Source organism: Oxyura jamaicensis, chromosome 2 (assembly GCF_011077185.1).
Source record: "Oxyura jamaicensis isolate SHBP4307 breed ruddy duck chromosome 2, BPBGC_Ojam_1.0, whole genome shotgun sequence".
Classification (NCBI taxonomy): Eukaryota; Metazoa; Chordata; class Aves; order Anseriformes; family Anatidae; genus Oxyura; species Oxyura jamaicensis.
In genome coordinates this window covers 123,507,189-123,525,720 of record NC_048894.1, presented here as the reverse complement: position 1 = coordinate 123,525,720, position 18,532 = coordinate 123,507,189, and the positions used below count along the sequence as shown (strand labels likewise).

The following is an 18,532-nucleotide window of genomic DNA, read 5'->3' as shown; positions in this document are numbered from 1 at the left end:
AATCACACATTTTATTCATGCATTTTGAAAAGATGACTATCTATGCAGATATGCATATTAATTTCCTATTATTTACCTGTGAGAGGCTGACTTGGTCCCATAAGACTTTGTACCAATTTTGTAATCAGCTTTTTGAATAGAACTAAATATTTATTATGCACCAATACAACAGAGATTTCTGAACTAGAAAGGTCAGAATTTGTTGCCATAGAAAAATTGGGATATTAATTTTCACCACAACAAAATACAAAGGGTTCTTTTATATCTGTAGAATGTATATACTGCAAGTGTGGCTAGAACTCCTTAAAGTGATCTGAATAGTTTTAATACGGTATGTTAAAATACAAAAGGATATTTCACATATAAACATTTACTTGATCGATTTAAAGCTACTTGTATCCTTTTTCCCAGCTACAGGAAAGGCTACCCTGATTTGCCTTCTTCAGGTAACACAAGATACACAGTATCTTAACCAGAGTAATCAGGAAAGCCACTGAAGACTATTTGAACACAGATACCCAATAGCTCTCAAGTGCCTTTGGGAACACACCACCTCGTGTGTTTGGTTCTACACAGCTCATACTCTGTGCTCATCACAAATATAAAAATCTCCTTCTTTACTACTATAATTTCTAAGTAATACTTTTACACTAGTAGTAATTTTAAATGTATTCAGTTTGGTGTAGTTGACAATTTTGTCTAATTAAATACACATTCGTACTTTCCAGTGAAAAAAATTGCAAAACCCACAATGAAATCAGAATGGAGAGATTTAGTTTCTTCAAATGCAAGAACACAGTAATCTTTTGCCATGCAGAAGCCATCAGCACGAAGATATAATAATAAAGTTTGATAATAAATACATGAATTTATAATACAAGAATAAGTACCTAAATAACTAGGATAACTAACCAAAAAAATCAATATTTACCTTTTTTTTTTTTTTTAACTACAGTTTAGGGAGTCTTCTATCATTTCATGTATTAACATCATGTAAAACCACCACAATTACATGCTAGCATATGGTACTGGCAACTGTTATGATATTGGTGCACCTATATTCGACTTCAGGCCCAACTGGGAAGACACATTAGTGATTCCAGTCCAGTTGGAAGTAAAATCTGCCTGTGATTGCTTCCATGTGCATTTTTACCATCCACCAGTTAAGTAAAAATTACTTATATAACTTCCCCCCTTTGTGAGAAAGAAGACAGAGAAACTACCTTATTTTTTTTAATTATTTTTCTTAATATTGCTTTCAAAATTCAGACATTTCTAACATGCTTTGGCTTCATGGATAATCTTTTCATTTCAAGTTAAATTAAAATAGACACTTCTGCTGCTCAAAGCCGAGAAACCTCTGAGAATGAATAACCCATCAGAGTCAAACTAAAAAACAAACTGAATATCAGGTACACAGGAAAAAAAGACACGGGTGTCAATTTTGACCTAAACAGTGCAGGCTAGAAGTATTACTGTTTAGACTACAACATGAACAAGAAGAATCAGATGTGAGAAGTGCAGAACCAGGAGAAGGAAAGGTTATCACAGAGCTACCACGGGCCACATGTCTCCAGCCACCTTCTGAGGTTCCCGGGCTGTTTGCTGCTAGCACTACCAGATTCATTGCTCTGCCTGAGCCCTGAGAAGGTACAGGCATTGCCTCTGTCTGTGCAAATGGCCCAAGCTTGTGGAACAATCCTCAAGCTGCTGCCGGGGTCTCCCCTGAGAAGCAGGACCCTTTAGCGTCAAGGTTTGAATAAAAATACACCTGGCACGTCTGAGGATTGAACCCTGGAGAATATGGAGCCTACTGAGACAACTAGTGAGCTAACTGCCTGCTCAGTAAAATCTACAAAGTGAAGTAAAATCTATGCTTGCAAAGAAGTACACAGCTTACCTTCTGAAAAGACATGCTCCAACCATTCTTCTCAGATCCCCTCTATGCATTTATTTGCTTACCTCATCTACCAGGAGTTCTCATTTGCAATGTGTCTGGACTATTTCTAGCACTGTACGGTACCTTTCCCTTGCTGCAGCCAGCAGATGAAAATACGATATAAAGATAATAGAGTTTTTCAGCTGATATGGATTGAACTACATATAGGAAGGATAGCCTATTACCTTCCTTTTGCACATCTTGAAATACACCCAGCAAAAAAAATATCACCAAATTCCTTGAAGGCATTGAAAGACAGCAATTGGCAGGCATAACTCAGTAGTCATATTAAGAACAATCCTGTTATCCACAGAACATTTAGCTTTGTTTATTTAAAAAATACTGCGCTTTATTCTAATCCTGGAGGATGTAATATCAAAGATTCATTTTAAATTCTTTTATCAGGACAGTGCATTACTCAATTTATTTTTGCACCCAAACAATTCCCTATGCAAAAACATAGTCACATCACCTTGTAACCAGGAATAACATTTATTTTACTTTGTTGTTGTTGTTGTTTTTTCCCACCCAGGTTTAGCTACTGGAATCACAGTGCCAGAAAATACCTCTAACCAGCATACAATTGCATTTACACAGGTGGTGTTACAAATCAGAGAGAGATCTGATCACTATCAGAAGAGACAAGCCTCTTACCCTACTCCCATGCCTTCCCGACTCATTGTATTACAAAGTCTCTTCCTCTGAAGGACCATGCATTGGAAGACCAGATCCCCACACAGCTTCTGCATAGAAAGAGGCACTGGAGGACATGCCTCAAACACTTCCTCCTCCTCCCAGGCTGGATGCCCTACAATCGTGCCCAGAGAACATGGCCACAGAAAACAGCCACTCTCTTCAGTAAAAGAGAACTGATTAACTGAAGTGAAAGAACAGCGTGTCTGCTGTACCCTGCACAGGAAAATATCTAACGGCGTTGACGATATACAATAGATGTTGGATACAGTGGATTACAGCCAAGCACACATGTAACAGAGGAGATGGTCCAATGCCAACTGCACTCAGCTATACAGCTGCAGGGTTGGTGCAGGCTCTGCTAAAGGCAAGGGCTGTACCTGTCACTGAACTATAGTGGCACGTAACTGGGTTCTGCCCTCTTCATTTCTTATTTAGATAAATTTCTTGTTGTTTTTCTTTTGCAAATCTCATTTCTTTTGTTAAAAGACTATGCTTCAGAGTTAAAAAAATAAATAAAAAAGCAACCAACAACAAACAAACAAAAAAAAAACACAAAACACCATACTTGAAAGGTTTATAATTGCTTGCATAAACTTGTGATTCATTTGATATAAATCACAGTAATCTCATACTCTTAAAACGCATTCCATAAAACTCACACAGCTTCCCTTTCAACTTGAATATCATTATTTGAACAGCTTTTGTATAAAATATAAAAATAACTCTCAAATACTGGCTTAAATGAAAAAATCAACCATCTGGTAGGAAGCACATATAGTGTTCCCTTTTCCCACAAATATATATATAAAACATCAATATTATTGATATACATCAATAAACAATTCTGAATTCAACTGAGGAAATAATTATGGATTGTCTAAAACTTGCAGAGCTCTCTTTAATAAACTGTTGAATTTTACCAGGCATCTAAACAAAGTCCACGTTCTTCAATGTTGCATCAATCAATAGGCCTGTTACTATTACCAGATTTGGATTTTAGCACTATAATGAAGTACTACTGAAATTTGGAAACACTTTAAATGAGCCTGGGTCACACAATTATTTTGATGTTGCAGAACACCAGAAGAAACAAAGTGAGTGTTCCAATAAGGATATAGCAAAAAGATGCTAAAAGGACATTTTGATTATTATAATGGCCCTTATTATTATCAGATCCCATTTTCTGTAATAATATGGCAATTTTTATATGCTCAAATATTAAACAAAAACACTTTAAAAGTAGATATGGAAAAAACATTCAAGCACTTTTACAGGAGAATAGCTATCATTAATAATGTCTTAAATTCAAAATGCTTCCAGTTATTGTTTTTTATTTTTTATTTTTTTGAATCAGAAAAAGCTTCAAAATGCCTAGGACTTAATTACAGCTGAACACAAATGGTAACATGACATAAAAAAAGGTAAAGGAATTTGTTGGTCATGACTAAATGCCCATCTATTCCCAGTCCACATTTTGACCAAATACTCTTCTGGGAATAGTCTTTTTTAAAATTTATTTTAATAGTTCATCTAATTTAGTAGTTCATCTCTAGGAAAATGTAGTAATGCAGGTGTGACAGTCTATTCTCATGGACTTACTCAATTCTAAAGCAATAATCTAGCTTTAGCTGACAGCAGTGCCCAATTTTATAACCAGAAGTATTAAACATTCTTAACACTACTTCTGAAAATGCACTACTACTTCGTTTGCATTCCTATGCACTGATTTAATTTTATATGGATGGTCTTGAGCTTGAACCACTACTGGTCAATGCAAAAGAGAACCATGAAGAGGGAGGACAGAATAAATGTCATTGATCTCGATGGCCTATGTTTTCCACAAACGATACATCATTTTGTTCTCTATAGTCAAACCACAAAGATAGCTTGTAGGAGCTTACAGAGACAACAAAAATATCAAGCCGGTCAGCCAAGTAAGTATAGTTCAAAGTCAACTCATCGCAAAAACACTGCAGGTGGCTTTAGCAATACATTTCAATTTATTAAACTTAAAGGTTTAAAGGATCTGTGCTTTTCAACAACAACAAAAGAATAACACATTTCTAGTCTGCTTTAACTTGCATGTTGCTGTCAATCACTATCTTCCAAAAACCATGGCTCTAAATTTTACACTATCAGATCAAGTGCTCTGTCCTGCACCTGGGAAGGGGCAACACTGGCTGCATGTACAGACTGGGTGACGAGACACTGGAGAGCAGCCCTGCAGAGAGGGATCTGGGGGTTTTGGTTGACAGCAAGCTGAATATGAGCCAGCAGTGTGCCCTGGCAGCCAGGAGGGCCAACCATATCATGGGGTGCATCAAGCATGGCATTGCTCATCAGTAGGGGAAAGGGATTGTCCCACTCTGCTTTGCGCTGGTACAGCTTCACCTCGAGTACTACATGCAGTTCTGGGCACCACAGTGCAAAAAGGATGTGAAAGGGTTGGAGAGTGTCCGGAGGAGGGCTACTAAGATGGTGAAGGGCCTAGAGGGGAAGACATATGAGGAGCGGCTGAGGTCACTGGGCCTGTTCAGCCTGGAAAAGAGGAGGCTGAAGGGAGAGTTCATTGCAGTCTACATTGCAGTCTCCTCATGAGGGGGAGAGGAGGGGCAGGCACCAATCTATTCTCTTTAGTGACCTGTGGTAAGACCCACAGGAATGGTGTCAAGCTGTAACAGGGGAGGTTCAGGCTGGATATCAGGAAGTTGTTCACTGTCACGCACTGGAACAGGCTCCCCAGGGACGTAATCATGGCACCAAGCCTGTCGGAGTTTAACAAGTGTTAGGACTGTGCACTTAGTCATATGGTCTGAATTTTTGGGTAGACCTGTGTGGTGCCAGGAGTTGGACTCGATGATCCTTGTGGGTCCCTTCCAACTCGGGATGGTCTATGATTCTATGATCTGCACACATCTGCCCAACATCATAGCATTAGGAAGGAATTTAGCATAGCATACCTTGCATTCTAAGGACACATATGGAAACATATATGAAGACATAAGCCAAAGTATAAGTGACCCAACTACTGTTAATCGTATTATTGGATCTTTTTATTTTGTACTTCTCAGTGTAACACCAGAACTTATGGCTGAAAATTAGATCATTCAAGTCCAGATTCATATACAATGCTACTGGGAAAAAAAAAAAAAAAAAAAAAAAAAAAAAGCTGACATATGTATATAGTTTTACCTTCAAGATGTGTCTCATGGATTGCTCCTGATTTGTTCCACCAAAAAGTTACTGGAATACTCTAGTCTTTATGGACTCTTGACTGATGTACGTAATGCAGAAAATCTTCCTCACACTAGCTTTCAAGAGCAGCTGAAAACTATGTCAATACTGAACTGAAGAGTCCCTGAAATAAGGGGATGTTAGATACTTCTGTTTTGCCTCTGGGAGGACCAAGTGCATTGTGCATTGGCTGCAGAGGCTTAAAGCTGACACTTATCATATCATGCCCACAAATAAAGTAGGCCTGAGATAATGGGGACAGCTAAATAAATATCAGCTTACATAATCAGGATGTAGTTTTCAGTCAGTTATTTAACCTGTAAGTTACATATATGAACACAAAAATAAAGCCATTTTTATATTATGCAAAGCATAAGCATGAAAAAAAAAGAAAAATTATGAATATAGGGCTCTGTGTAATAAAAATGTAAGTTAATGACTAAATATTTTCACAAGAAAAAGATGGAAGTAAAAAGGAAAAATAACAGTATTAAAAGAAGTCATCAGAAATCATGAGCTCTAATAATTAAATTATATGGATCAGTTTATTAAAATAACCATCTGGCTCAAACAAGGTAACTGCAGCATAGAAACAAAACTAGTATATTTCCAAAAATTGTCATTTGCGCCTCAAATATCTCCTTCCTGCAAACTGTCACAGGCAATCTAGTCAGCATGCCCTCACTAACCTACCCACGACACTAACTGCTGCATCCATGAGCTGTCCTCTGGGTTAGGTTTTGAAACAAAAGACTAGAGCACTATGTTTTATATGAAAGCTAGAGAATCAAGATGTTATTATTGTATATTTAAGTAAGTATTACTGTACTTATGACTGAGAACTTTCAGCTGGTAGCAAAGGTAATTTTTAAGGGAACATAACTGAGTTGTACCTTTAACTGCAGTTAGTCCATCATTTCACATCAAATACTTCTACCATCAAAAGCACAATGGTTTAGGCAAGTAAGAATCACTTCATTTCTAGAAGCTGAGATCTGGGTAATTTTAGAAGACATGCTAAGTTTTTGGGTTGCAGAGCTATTTTTAATAACAGCCAAAGCATTATTAATCTCATTCTCCAATGCTTTTTATTTAGAAAACAATGCATGCAATGCAAATCACTCATGTATGTTTTTGTTTGTTTCTGACACAGCAAGTAACTTCCCAGCCCTGACAGTGATTGTCCAATTAAAGCTTCCTGATGATTTGATTGCTGTTGATTTAATGTTAGACTACCTCTGCCTGGTTATGAGTGAAGGCCTTACTCCTGTGAATCAGAGCCTTGGTGGCTACAGCAGAGCTCCCTGTGGGAACAGGGTGTGTTCACGTGGCCTGTGCTGCAGCCTTAAGACTTCTCAGTGCTCTGAAGGGCCACACGAAGAAGGGGAGAGGGGAGAAAAAATCAAATTTAAAAAAAAAAAATATGGAACCAATTAATGGGATTAATAGCACTGTCAGGCACTGAGGCAGTACAAAGAAAGAACAGGAAGCACAAGGGCCATACGAGCTCAGAGCCCTTCTGTGAGAGCTCCTAAACCAAGTGAGACCTGTAGGAACCAGAGGAGTTTGCAGTCTTCAAGCAGATAAACAAGACAGATAAAGGAAGGGGAAACACAAGCACAGAATAAATACATGTGAGCAATGCAGCAGGACAACAGTTGCACAGGCAGGAACAGAAGTCAGATAATGGAACACCATTTCAATACCCTGCCTACTGGGTGCTTTTATTTCGTCTCCTGACTCTTTTCTTAAGTTCTTCGGTGTTTAAGCAAATGTTAAGTGGATCTTCATTTTTGACAACTTCATTCTTCTAATCTTTCCTCTATTACCATAGGAAAACATGGGAGAAAATACCCTGAGTTTCTTATTTACCTTTGTTCCTTTTTCATCGCTGCTATCTTGTTCTTTCAGCTACTCTTGCCTCACAGAAAAAGAAATCTTGGTTTAATCTGATGCTCCAGTAATTTAGTCTTCTCCTTGTGCATCTCTCCTTTGTTCCATATTGGTAAGTCTCCATTCAGCCTTCACCTCCAAATAGCTTCACCGTCTTTATGCTTCTTAGACTACAGGCATTATTATCTACAGATATTATTCTGAACCAGGGCACACTTAGGAAGAGGTCTGAAATATGATTCTTTTTTTTTTTTTTTTTTTCTGGGGGCTCTAGATCATGCAAAAGTACATGTCTGAACAAGACACTCAGTACGTTGCAGCCTGCATTCTCTCCAAGGTTAGTCCTGAACAGAGTTCATCCTCAGAGCAGTTATGGATGATGCTTCATGATCGCAGACCCAGAGGGATTTCTGCATCTGCAAACTGTGTCCTTGTCCTCAGTTTGTGTATTCCTGGGCATCTCTACTTTGTTCCGAGTAGAACAGTAAAGAAAAGAATCTTTAAAATACTTAGGAAGTACAGAAGAGAACTTAAGGACCTTAAAGGATCGTTCCAAATTTCTTTGAGATAGATATCTGACCAGAGAATCCTCCACAATCACCAGTTTACTCTTCCACCGGACTGCAATGCAATCTTGATGAAGGAGTTTGTGGCACAGCAGCCCATGATAATATAAGTGCTAAAGACACCTTTAACTCCCTGGCAAATCTATACCCAAGCACTATTGCTAAGATTGAGTACTAAAAGTCTGAGTCAGACACTGCAAAACATGCACATTTCCTCCTAGTTCGTTATGCCATCTTCCCTAATTATTCAGCTTCCTCTGCTGCTCCTTCACAGATGGGACTGGGCTGGGATCTGTGACATTCTCCTCACCTATGAGGAATTGCACCTTGAAAAGTCAACAGCAATATGGAGCTAACTTAAGCACATAAGCTCATGGTACAAAGGAGTGAGCAGTTACTTAAACTCAGGGAGTGATACAGAGATCACTTATGCACATCACAGCTTCCTGCTGCAGAGGAAGGGAGCTGCGCTCCTCTTTGCCCTCATTCTCTGGCCACGCACATTTTCTCCCCTGAGCCATCAGTGTGCTCCTCATCAGCCCACAGGCTGAGCCACCAGGCTAAACCAACAGAACCCTTTTCACTTTGCAGACTTCATTTTCTTCCATTTCAGCTTCCCAGACAGGACAGCTGTAGAATCAGACAACCACCAGTGCTCATACTGGTGAGAGCAGCAGGACTGGGCATCCAGGGCTGAAGACACAGGACCTGCACCAGCTGGCAATTAGATCAGCCTCTGAACCTGTGGCTCTGAGTGTGAAACTACAAGAGTAAAGCAAGTACAAATGGGAGGAAAGATCTAATTAAAAAGACTCACAGATGAAAAGACCTAAACTCTCATGATTCTTGTCCCAGAAACCAGCTACTCCAGAAGCGAACAAAAGAGCTTGATAAGCTTATTGTTCCAGCTACTATAGAGAAATCTGGTGTGTGAATAGAGTGATTTTACTCATTGAATTTTGCGGAGAGCTGGCAAAAAGCAGAGAGAGGAAGAATCCTTCGTATAAGTACACAAGAAGGTAGCAATTTCCACTCTCTGTATGGACAGGAATTTTGCAAGAGGTGACTGACATAAAAGTCTTCTACTTAAGGAAAAGCAACTTCATATGTTCTTCATTTTGTATGGGCATTTCCTGTAAGTGTAGCACATTTTCTCACACTGCTATTTGAAGTTACCTTTAAAACAGGTGTTTCACTGGAAACTGTATGTTTAATTCAAATGTGATACTTGAATTTTATATGAATAAGGAAAGAAAAGTGCTCAAAATAACAGAAGAACAAAACAAGAGGGACATTGTAACTTCAGCCTAAGGACTCTCCCTGAACACTTATGGATGGAACTAAAAATAGCTATTCCATGAAAAGGAGTAGCCAGAAGAGAAATTAACACAGCATGGCATAGGGTACCTGACACAAAAGTTAAGGCCATCAAAAATGTGTCTGTTGAAAGCTTCTTAAAAGGGTATTACCCTCTATACTGAGAGTAGATATGGATGCTTGTGTGGTGTTGGTAAAGACATAAAGAGCACAATCACCTGAAACACATACTTACCTACATCCCAGAATTAAATTTTTGTTCCTCCTGTCAAATGAGAGCTGCTTTTCACAACCTTCACTGATTGCTCAAGCAGTACAATGCCTTCATCAAGAGAACAACATTTTCCTACCACAGCTCTATTTCAAAGATTTTGCTTCCAGCTAGGTTCTAACTGTTTCTCTTGGTTTCAGATGGAAAAGCATCATCTCTTAGCAGAGAAGATATCTCTCACATTTCACAGCTAGGAGAATAAGAAAAGTGTGCATCTGTACAAGAATGAGAATAGAAAATAACAGTAGATAACCTCATTTTTATCTGAATATTACAGACAATAAGAGGTTTGCGTAGTCTTTGTTCCATGAGCGGATGAACATATAAATGCCTGAAGTCACATCCCTTTATCCAGAGATAAAGTACATCTCTTACTCATACAAAAGAACATAAACTTTTCAAAAAAAAAAAAAAGTTAAAAATAAAAATTAAAGAAAATCAAAACAAATCACAATAACAAATCATCAGTCTCTTTTATTATTATTATTATTGCTTTTTTTGTGTCTGCAAAACCAAAAGGTAAAAGGAAACAGGGTGTACAGGGGGAATTTCAGAATGGAAATGCAGGTTAGAACATAACGAGACAAAACTGCAGAAGAGAGGAGATAATGAGAAAAAACAAACAAACAAACAAACAAAAACACATTTAGCTGCTGGAGGACTGGACATTCAGTGAAAGGATGTGGATATAAACAAGACAGAAAATGGGAAGGACTGAGTGGGAAGAAAAGACATTGAAAAAAGACAGAGTGCTGATTAGACCTTCAAAATTAGAGCCAAGCTGTAAAAGAACATGATGTTAAAATGCTCTTGAATATTATGTTCCCAACTCAATTATTTTAATGCTCCAGTTTAAAAAGTAACACTTTCTTTTTTTTTTTAAGAAGCAAGCACTAACAGCAGGCATCCTTCTAGGTGTGTCTGTTTAGTCAATGTCAAAATAAAGAAGCTCACTAAGAAACCCACTTGCTCCATAAAGTGAAGGGGCATATCATGTGTAGTAGGAGTTCAGTCTCAGGTACTGGCTGCCCAACCCTTTTAGAATTGTACTCCCCCTCAGAAGCTCCAAAGCAGCCAGAATGCTGACAGTGCTCACTCTCTGGTATGGATAGCATCTAGCACACTTGGAAAAGCCTAAGTCAGTAACTACAAAAAGTACATTAGAAATAAAGTCTGAGTTAAGGCCATTAAAGTTCTTTATTTAATATTTGACATTTACATTTGTCCTTTGTACCAAGAGATTAGATTAATCAAAAGAATCAAAACAGTTGAAGAGCTTACTTCAGGTTTAATTAACACCAAGCACTAAATATCATCCAAAACTTGGAAGAGACTTCATAATGTAATAAAAAGCAAAGAAAAAAAGAGTAGTTATAATAGGCTTATTTTGATCCAGGCTGGCTCATTACTATAGAGACTGCCAGACAAAAATCCAAACCTATAATTGTTCCCTTGCATGTCCTAGAGCACAGATATTAGACTCATTTTATTTTATTTTAAACAGGAACATCTACTAGCTCTAGACCTTAGCCAGGCTCCACGGGTACTTGATGGCGAGCAACTCAATTGAGAACTATTCCTCATTTTCCCAGCTATTTTATTTTTATTTCTTATTCCTAGATAGTTATGCCTTCTGCGCCTCATCTACAGAAAAAAGTAATTATCATGTTACGGGATTAAAAACATTAAAAGTTAACATATCAAAATGAAACTATTACAATTCCTTCATTTTATAATTTCATATTTTAGATACAAGTCTTCACATTTGATTTTTACTGTTGGGCAAAGAATTTAACTCTGATTTAATTTTTTAAATCAGATAAAATAATTTATTAATGATTTATTTGTGTATCTTGTGTCCAAAAGAATTTTTTAAAGCAATTAAGAGAGCTTCTATTTCCCTTTTTGTAAAGTAATGTTTTTGGAAACAAGGCTTATGTGATTATTGTGTATGTTTGTGACCACACCTGTATCTGTGACCTCTTTCACTATCTACTTAAAATATTTTTAAACCAAAGGTACAGACATCACATAAATGTAAGTTCTTTCAAATGCTATGAGATCAGCTAGTCAGGTAGAAGGACCAAAACATATCACCTCATGCAGGGAGGACATCTTTTCTTAAACCCTGTTACACCTTAATGGTCACAAAATCCAAGAAAAAAAAAAAAAAAGAAAAGTTATAGGTCATAGAACAGTTTTTTAATGGAAAAGGGTCTGTTTATCATTTGCATTATGGTTTTTCACTTGTTTTCCCTTAAAGACAACTTTACTAAGACAACTAGTTGAAGGCATAGCAAACACTCTGAAAAACAAGGGATATCTCTGTGTCATTTTTTCCATTTGACTTTCATTCCCCTTTCTTTTACTTCAGAGCACATCAAGGCTACCACAAAATCCTACTGTAGCAGACAACAACAAGAAAAAGTAATTAAAATTCACCTACAATCCCCCAGCCCCAACATGGGTAACACTGAGGCATTTCCAGACCACTGCTAGCTTCCACACGTCATTTGAAAAACAGCTAATATTAGCTCCTTTGAAAGATGGAGGGACTGCTGGGCTGAAACAATGCCACTAGATAACCAGGTAGTACTTCAAATTATGCTCATCATGTCTAGGTGCTAAAAAACTTGGTCTTTCAAAAGCTTCATCTAAATTCCTCAAATTGAATGCTTCTCTGGATAAATTCACATCATCCAGAATACAGACTCTTCCATACTAGGGACAGAATCTAACCAATTAAGCATAACAACAACATAAAATAAAAGATAATTTGAGCAAGCTCAAAAGAAAAGAACTGTGTGAAAGCATCCCTATCGTTCACATCACAGATACTGTACCTTAAAAAATAACTTGGTACTGTGAGGTGTAATTCACCAAACAGGTGCGCTAGGATATGTTAAGGCTTAAGTTTAAACTAGAAGCATAGCTACTTTATTTAAATAATAGAAGTCAGTGGACAATATACAATAATAGCATTTAGGGAAAAAACGTTTCCTATTGTAATGGATTCAGGAATTTTGTCTGCTAAAAAAAAACAAGGTAAGTGTGATCATGTGAACACAGTCTTTACGCTGTTCAGAATAAAAGTTATAGTTCTAAGCCCACATAACTTTAAGAAAAATCCTTAGATATGTGTATTTTGAGAAGTTATTTTGGCTTTTCATAGCTCAAATTACAGTTTCCTGGTTTTCATAACAGTGTACCTGCTTGATTCTTTTTAGCTGCAGTTCTATAAATAAGAATATTCCCAAACACTAAATTTATCTCGGAGCTCTTGAAGATTTATTGCACGCTGTTCTTAAGAGTGCTGATCCAGCTTTCAAATTCATAGAAACTAACTGTCAGGTTGCCCAAATGAGAACACAACTGAATGTGAAGAGACACAGTTGCACAGAAGTCTAAATGTATAGATACTCACAGGCATTACAATTATTCATTGAGATTATTAGCACAAGAAAAGAATTTGTTGGATTGGATGCTTGAAATGCAAAGTGGGTCAATACTTCACTCAGACAGAAATGAGTGGGTGCAGATTCTGAATACTCTGTCCCAGCCAATTTTAGGCACATACCTCCTGTTCACATTTTAGAATGATGAAAAAAAACAACAGTGAATCTTCATCATGGAAACAATTCAGATTTAGAATTCTTTTACATTCCAAGACTCAAATAGAAAATAAATAAATAAAACCAGGTAGTGCTATGCTAAGTGTTGCCACAAAAATCACAGAAGAGAGGGGTTTCTAAAGGGCATTCCTCAAATCTAAACTAGGTGTCTGACCACAGTGTTCCCAGATGCCAATAAACTCTTACAGATGTCTAAACTTTCAAAGTGGCAAAAAAAAGAACAACAAAAAGAAGAAAACATACACAACAGGGTAGATAAATCAGTTCCTGAAACCTGACAGAATCTGACATAATTTAGAGGGTTAGCTTAAAAGCTTACTGCCAGTACTAATAACACCTGCATGGCCTGGGTATTTTAGAAGTTGACCTATAGGTTCATGGGGATTTTTCCTGCAAAAAACATTCAGCACCTGTAAAATGAAGTGGCAGCTAAGTAGCAATTCTGAAAAAAAAATATTTCAGGACCTACAATCAACAGAGGGAGATGGGGCTGAAGTATGTAAATTGTTTTGCAATCTGTCTTAAGTCCTAGAATTGACACTGTCTCAGATGTACACACTAGTTCCCACCCACATTCCTTCCCACCTTTAAGCCATAAATAAGAATTTAACTAGTAAAAATGCTTGGAGTCAAGTGAATGTGTGTGTTACCATTCATAGCTGACTGGATAGGACTTCCTACTATCTGTTAACAGGTTCTGGTAGTCAGCAGGAGACTGATGCCTGCTGAGTCAGCCTCTGCTCATTAATTCTTTCTCCAGAAGGTTACTCCCACCTTTCTTTATAGAGATAGAAACAACTTTTTTTTTAACAAAAGGAGGGCCTATAGTCTTCTTGCACCTCACATGCCAGTACTTATGAACACTTTCACAGCGAGATAATTCAAGTGTCAAATCATACAAAAATTTAGTGAAGAAATAAAAGTGTACTCATCTGCATATACAGCATGAGCTAAAGGTGAAAAAAGATGAAGTCCAAAAGAACAGATGTTCTTAGATAGATACTGCTGGTTAACGAAGTACATAAAGCCCTTAGGTTGGTAAGAGGAGGCCAAAAACACCAGCCAGAAAAGAGAGAAGATACACTATCAGAAGAAGCACAAGCAACTGGAACAGAATGACCGACTGGCAACTAATTGCATGCACCACCCTTGACTGTAATGCACGGGAATTACCCCTCATCACTAGAAAGCCACCTAGTACTCCAGCCATCAGCTCACTGTGCAGAATTGTCTGCATCATCTGTGGTGTTAAATCCTCCTAATCCCTGCCCGTTCATTTCTGCAGGTATGCAATATGATCTGATTACGCACTGCCATCTCTGCCTTTGCCTCAAAAAGCCTCCATGTTCCCTCTCTGTTTTCTTCTTTCCTGTGATTGCCCTCAATTTCACAATGTTACTGTATGTGCTCCCTAAAATGTTGGCTTGAAGCATATATTGAGCAATTACAGTCACAACCTGCCTAGCAAATAACACAGCAGAAAATTGAATCCATGTCTACTCTGTTCTGTCTTGGTATTAGAAAATTAGTACTCACTGGGGAAAAAAAAAAAAAATAAAAAATAAAAAATGGCTGTCATCTATGACAACTGGTGATTAATTAGCATCAAAAACACAAGTGGTGTAAGAAAATGTAACTGCTTCTGAATGAAAGATTAACATAGGTCTCTCAACATATCAGAACTTTTACAGACATGAAAAACTGATGTGCCAACTGTGAGCACATGGTATTCTTGTTACACCGTAATGCATATATAATGGAAATACTAATATAGAGCATAAGCTTGACCCTATGTGTAGCTTTTGATCCATTCCTGTCAACTTCAAAAACACAAAGCCCTCAGTAAGTGGAAGACAAGATCAAGCACAGGCTGTAGATCTTCAAAAACTGATGAGAATAAAAAGTAAATCACCAAAATGAAATAAGACAAGTAGATCTTAAATGGATAATAAGGAAGTGAGAGAGACGAGAATTATGATCATTTTCTTCTTGGTGTTATGGACTATAGTAACCTTCAACAGCTACGTGAATGCTACAGCCTTGTATCCACTCCCTAGTTAGTATTCGTGTATGCAAAATCCACTTAGACCCAAAAAATCGCTTCCTGTTGCCCAGTAGCACACTAACAATCTGTGGATGGTCTGCAAGGTTTAAGGGATGTGAACAGCTTTCCACAGACTCTTTCAACCACAATGAAATCCCTATATCATAGCGACGAGGGAAGTATTTTGCAATGTATGAAAAGCTATAACAAACACAACTTCTTCGTTTTTTTTCTCTGCCATTGATAGCTAAAGCATCGTACTATTACCACAATAGAAATTAGTGTCGTACACTACTGAGAAACTAGGTTGAAACATGAAAAACTGACGTCAAGTCATCTGAATTTTAATGTGTAAAACAATGTGTTAGCTAATGAAAATTTAGAAGAAAGTGACAGCTGTCAAGGCCCAACTCCTCAACAACCACGAGGCACTTAACTCCCACCAAAAGAAGCAGGAGTCAGTTACCTACACAGACCTAGCAACTGCCTTGACTGGAACAGGCTTTTGTTCAGAAATTGAAGTGCACCAAATGTTTCAGTTTCTGTGACTTCACAGGCTAGAAAAACCACCAACTGTTCCCTAGTACCCAGTTACAGTTCGATCAAATAGGATTTTATTCATTGCAAAATGAAAACATTGAACACCTCTGACACTGAACCAATGTAATCTGTTGTACCAGCCTCAGTCCATGCAAAATATAAAAACTGACCATCAGCAAACGGTTAATAAAATAATTCACCCTCTGTTATTCAGGCTGACAAAGGCTACCCAAAGCTTGTACTGATGACAAGATAGCCACCGCGCTATACTCTCAGTACCTATAAAGCAGAATAAAAGAGATCTCATATGTAGTGAGCTTAACTGAGAGCAAGTTCAATGGCAAGAAAGGGAGACTCATGTCTCGGGCTAACACTGCCAGAGTAGAATAATGTATGTGCGTTCAGATTAAAAATTGTATGAGAAACAGGACGATGAAATGGCAATAGGCATGATTGCTCTAGTACCCTTTTAAATTCCAAGTATTCACAGCTCATGCACAGAAATCATAAAATATGCACATCTGTGCATCTCCAAATCCAAGCGGATGCCTCTCCGTAACACCAAGCAAAACCTGGAGCAGAGGGAAGGTTCCCAAGCCTACGCCTGCGGATAAAACCGCCCGAAGAGCCTCCGGCCACAGAGTTTTTGTAGGACAGCCGAGTCCCGAGGGCGGGCTCCCCGGCCAGCAGCCCTCCGGCTCTCTCCCTCCCGGCCGCGTCCCCGGGCTGGGCTGGGAGCGGCACCTGCCCCGGCACACGGCGGGGAGCCGGGCTGCGGGGCGCGGCGGAGGGGCGCGGGGGCACGGCGCGGAGCAGGGCAGGGCAGGGCAGGGGGCCGGGGGGAGCCCGCCTCACCTCGAAGAGGGGACCGATCTTGTTCTTCTCCAGGTAGGCTTGGATCCTGGTCTGCTGGTGAGACGCCATCAAGAGCTCCGGAGGCGGGAGCTGGAGCTCCTCTCCCCCGGCGGCGGCAGCGGCTGCGTTCTCTCCGGCTGCTCCCGGCTCGCTCCCCCCGCCGCCCAAGGGCTGCCCGAAGTCCCGGGGCCGGGGCTAACTCCGCTAACCGGCAGCAGGGGGGAGGCAGCCGGGAGCCAGCCGCCCGCTCCGCTGGGCTGGAGGCGGCGGCGGGCGGCGGGCTCAGCCCCCTCAGGGAGCCGCGGGCAGGCGCTGCCTGGAGCGGAGCATGGTGCAGGGAGGGGACGAGCTGCAAAGGCGGCCCCCGAGCTGTGTGTATGTGAAGGGTGTGCGCGTGTGTGCGCGTGTGCCCGCCTGGCAGCGCCTTGGTTACGGGCACAGACGCGGCTGGAGCTGCCGCCCTCGCCACAGCGCCGCTCCCTCAGCCAGCGGCCGGGGGCTACGGGGAGCGCCGCGGCCGTGGGGCGCCCGGTAACGGCCGGGCTCCGGCGACAAAAGGGGGGCGGGAGGCGGGGGCTGCCCTGCCCTGCCCAGCCCAGCCATGCCCTGCCCGCTCCCCTGGCTCGAAGTTCGGCCCTGAGGGGTCTGAGCGCTGCGCCCAAACTTGGGCTACCTCAGAGAGGGCGGTGGGCTTGCAGGGGGATAGCCAGCGCTTTTCCTGCTTTATTATTATTATTATTATTTATTTATTTCTATTGTGTTTCAACCATAAAACGCTACCTTTCTCCCAATTAGCGGCTGCGAGCATCTTAATAAAATAGCTCAGGTACCTCGATGGATGCTCGCTCGCTGGTCGCGGGTCACGTCGAGTTCTCTCCCGTAGCCAAGGGCCAGTGGAGTAAATGAGAAATTCCTAGCTGGCTTCACAGAGCAGTGAGTTAACGGCTACATCAGGATTTATTCTTTCTCCACTTGAAGTAATTAGTTCCCCCACCTTTTCAACAAGCAGGGCCTTAAACAGCTTTTTGTGTTTTTATTATTTCTCTTTAGAGAAGAACAAAGAGAAATACTCTTCTCAGGATTTGACACTTCCTTCCTGCAGTAACAGTTTCTGCTGTACCAGCATTCACCTGTTTTTCATTAAAAAAAAAAAAAAAAAAAAAGGCATATCTTACATTTTCATGATAATTTTTTAAAAGCTCAACACAGCTTTGAAGAATGCCCATGTACTGGAGGTATGTCTGCTGAATTGAAATGATTCGGCACGTCTGCTGAATCCGGCTGTCCGCTCCCAGTCAAGCTGTGCTCTGCGAACACAAGAGCACAAGCCTCTCCTGATTCAGAAATTGTTAAAGAAGGATGAATTTTGTCAGGAGTCAAAAGATCATGAGTTCTGCTCCCACATTGACGGCTGTTTGTCTTCAAAGACCTCTTAACTGACCTAAAACTTGTGCCTCTACCTAGAAGGAGGTCAGGTGTAAGTCTGTTATATAGACAGTTTGCTGCATACCCTGTAACATAAGCAAAAGCTTGAAGAATCCTTTA

At 39.8% G+C, this 18,532-nt stretch overlaps 1 protein-coding gene across 1 annotated transcript in view; it reads right to left on the bottom strand.

Annotated features, from left to right (window-relative positions):
• C2H8orf34 (chromosome 2 C8orf34 homolog) overlaps positions 1–17,543 on the bottom strand; it is a gene marked incomplete at its 3' end in the record, with an annotated part of 188,417 nt that extends 170,874 nt beyond the window's left edge. The window contains exon 1 of the mRNA XM_035317217.1: positions 16,988–17,543. Within this exon, the coding sequence (XP_035173108.1) occupies positions 16,988–17,056 (69 nt within the window). The remainder of the gene's footprint in view (positions 1–16,987) is intronic.
• Positions 17,544–18,532: the final 989 nt, after the last annotated feature.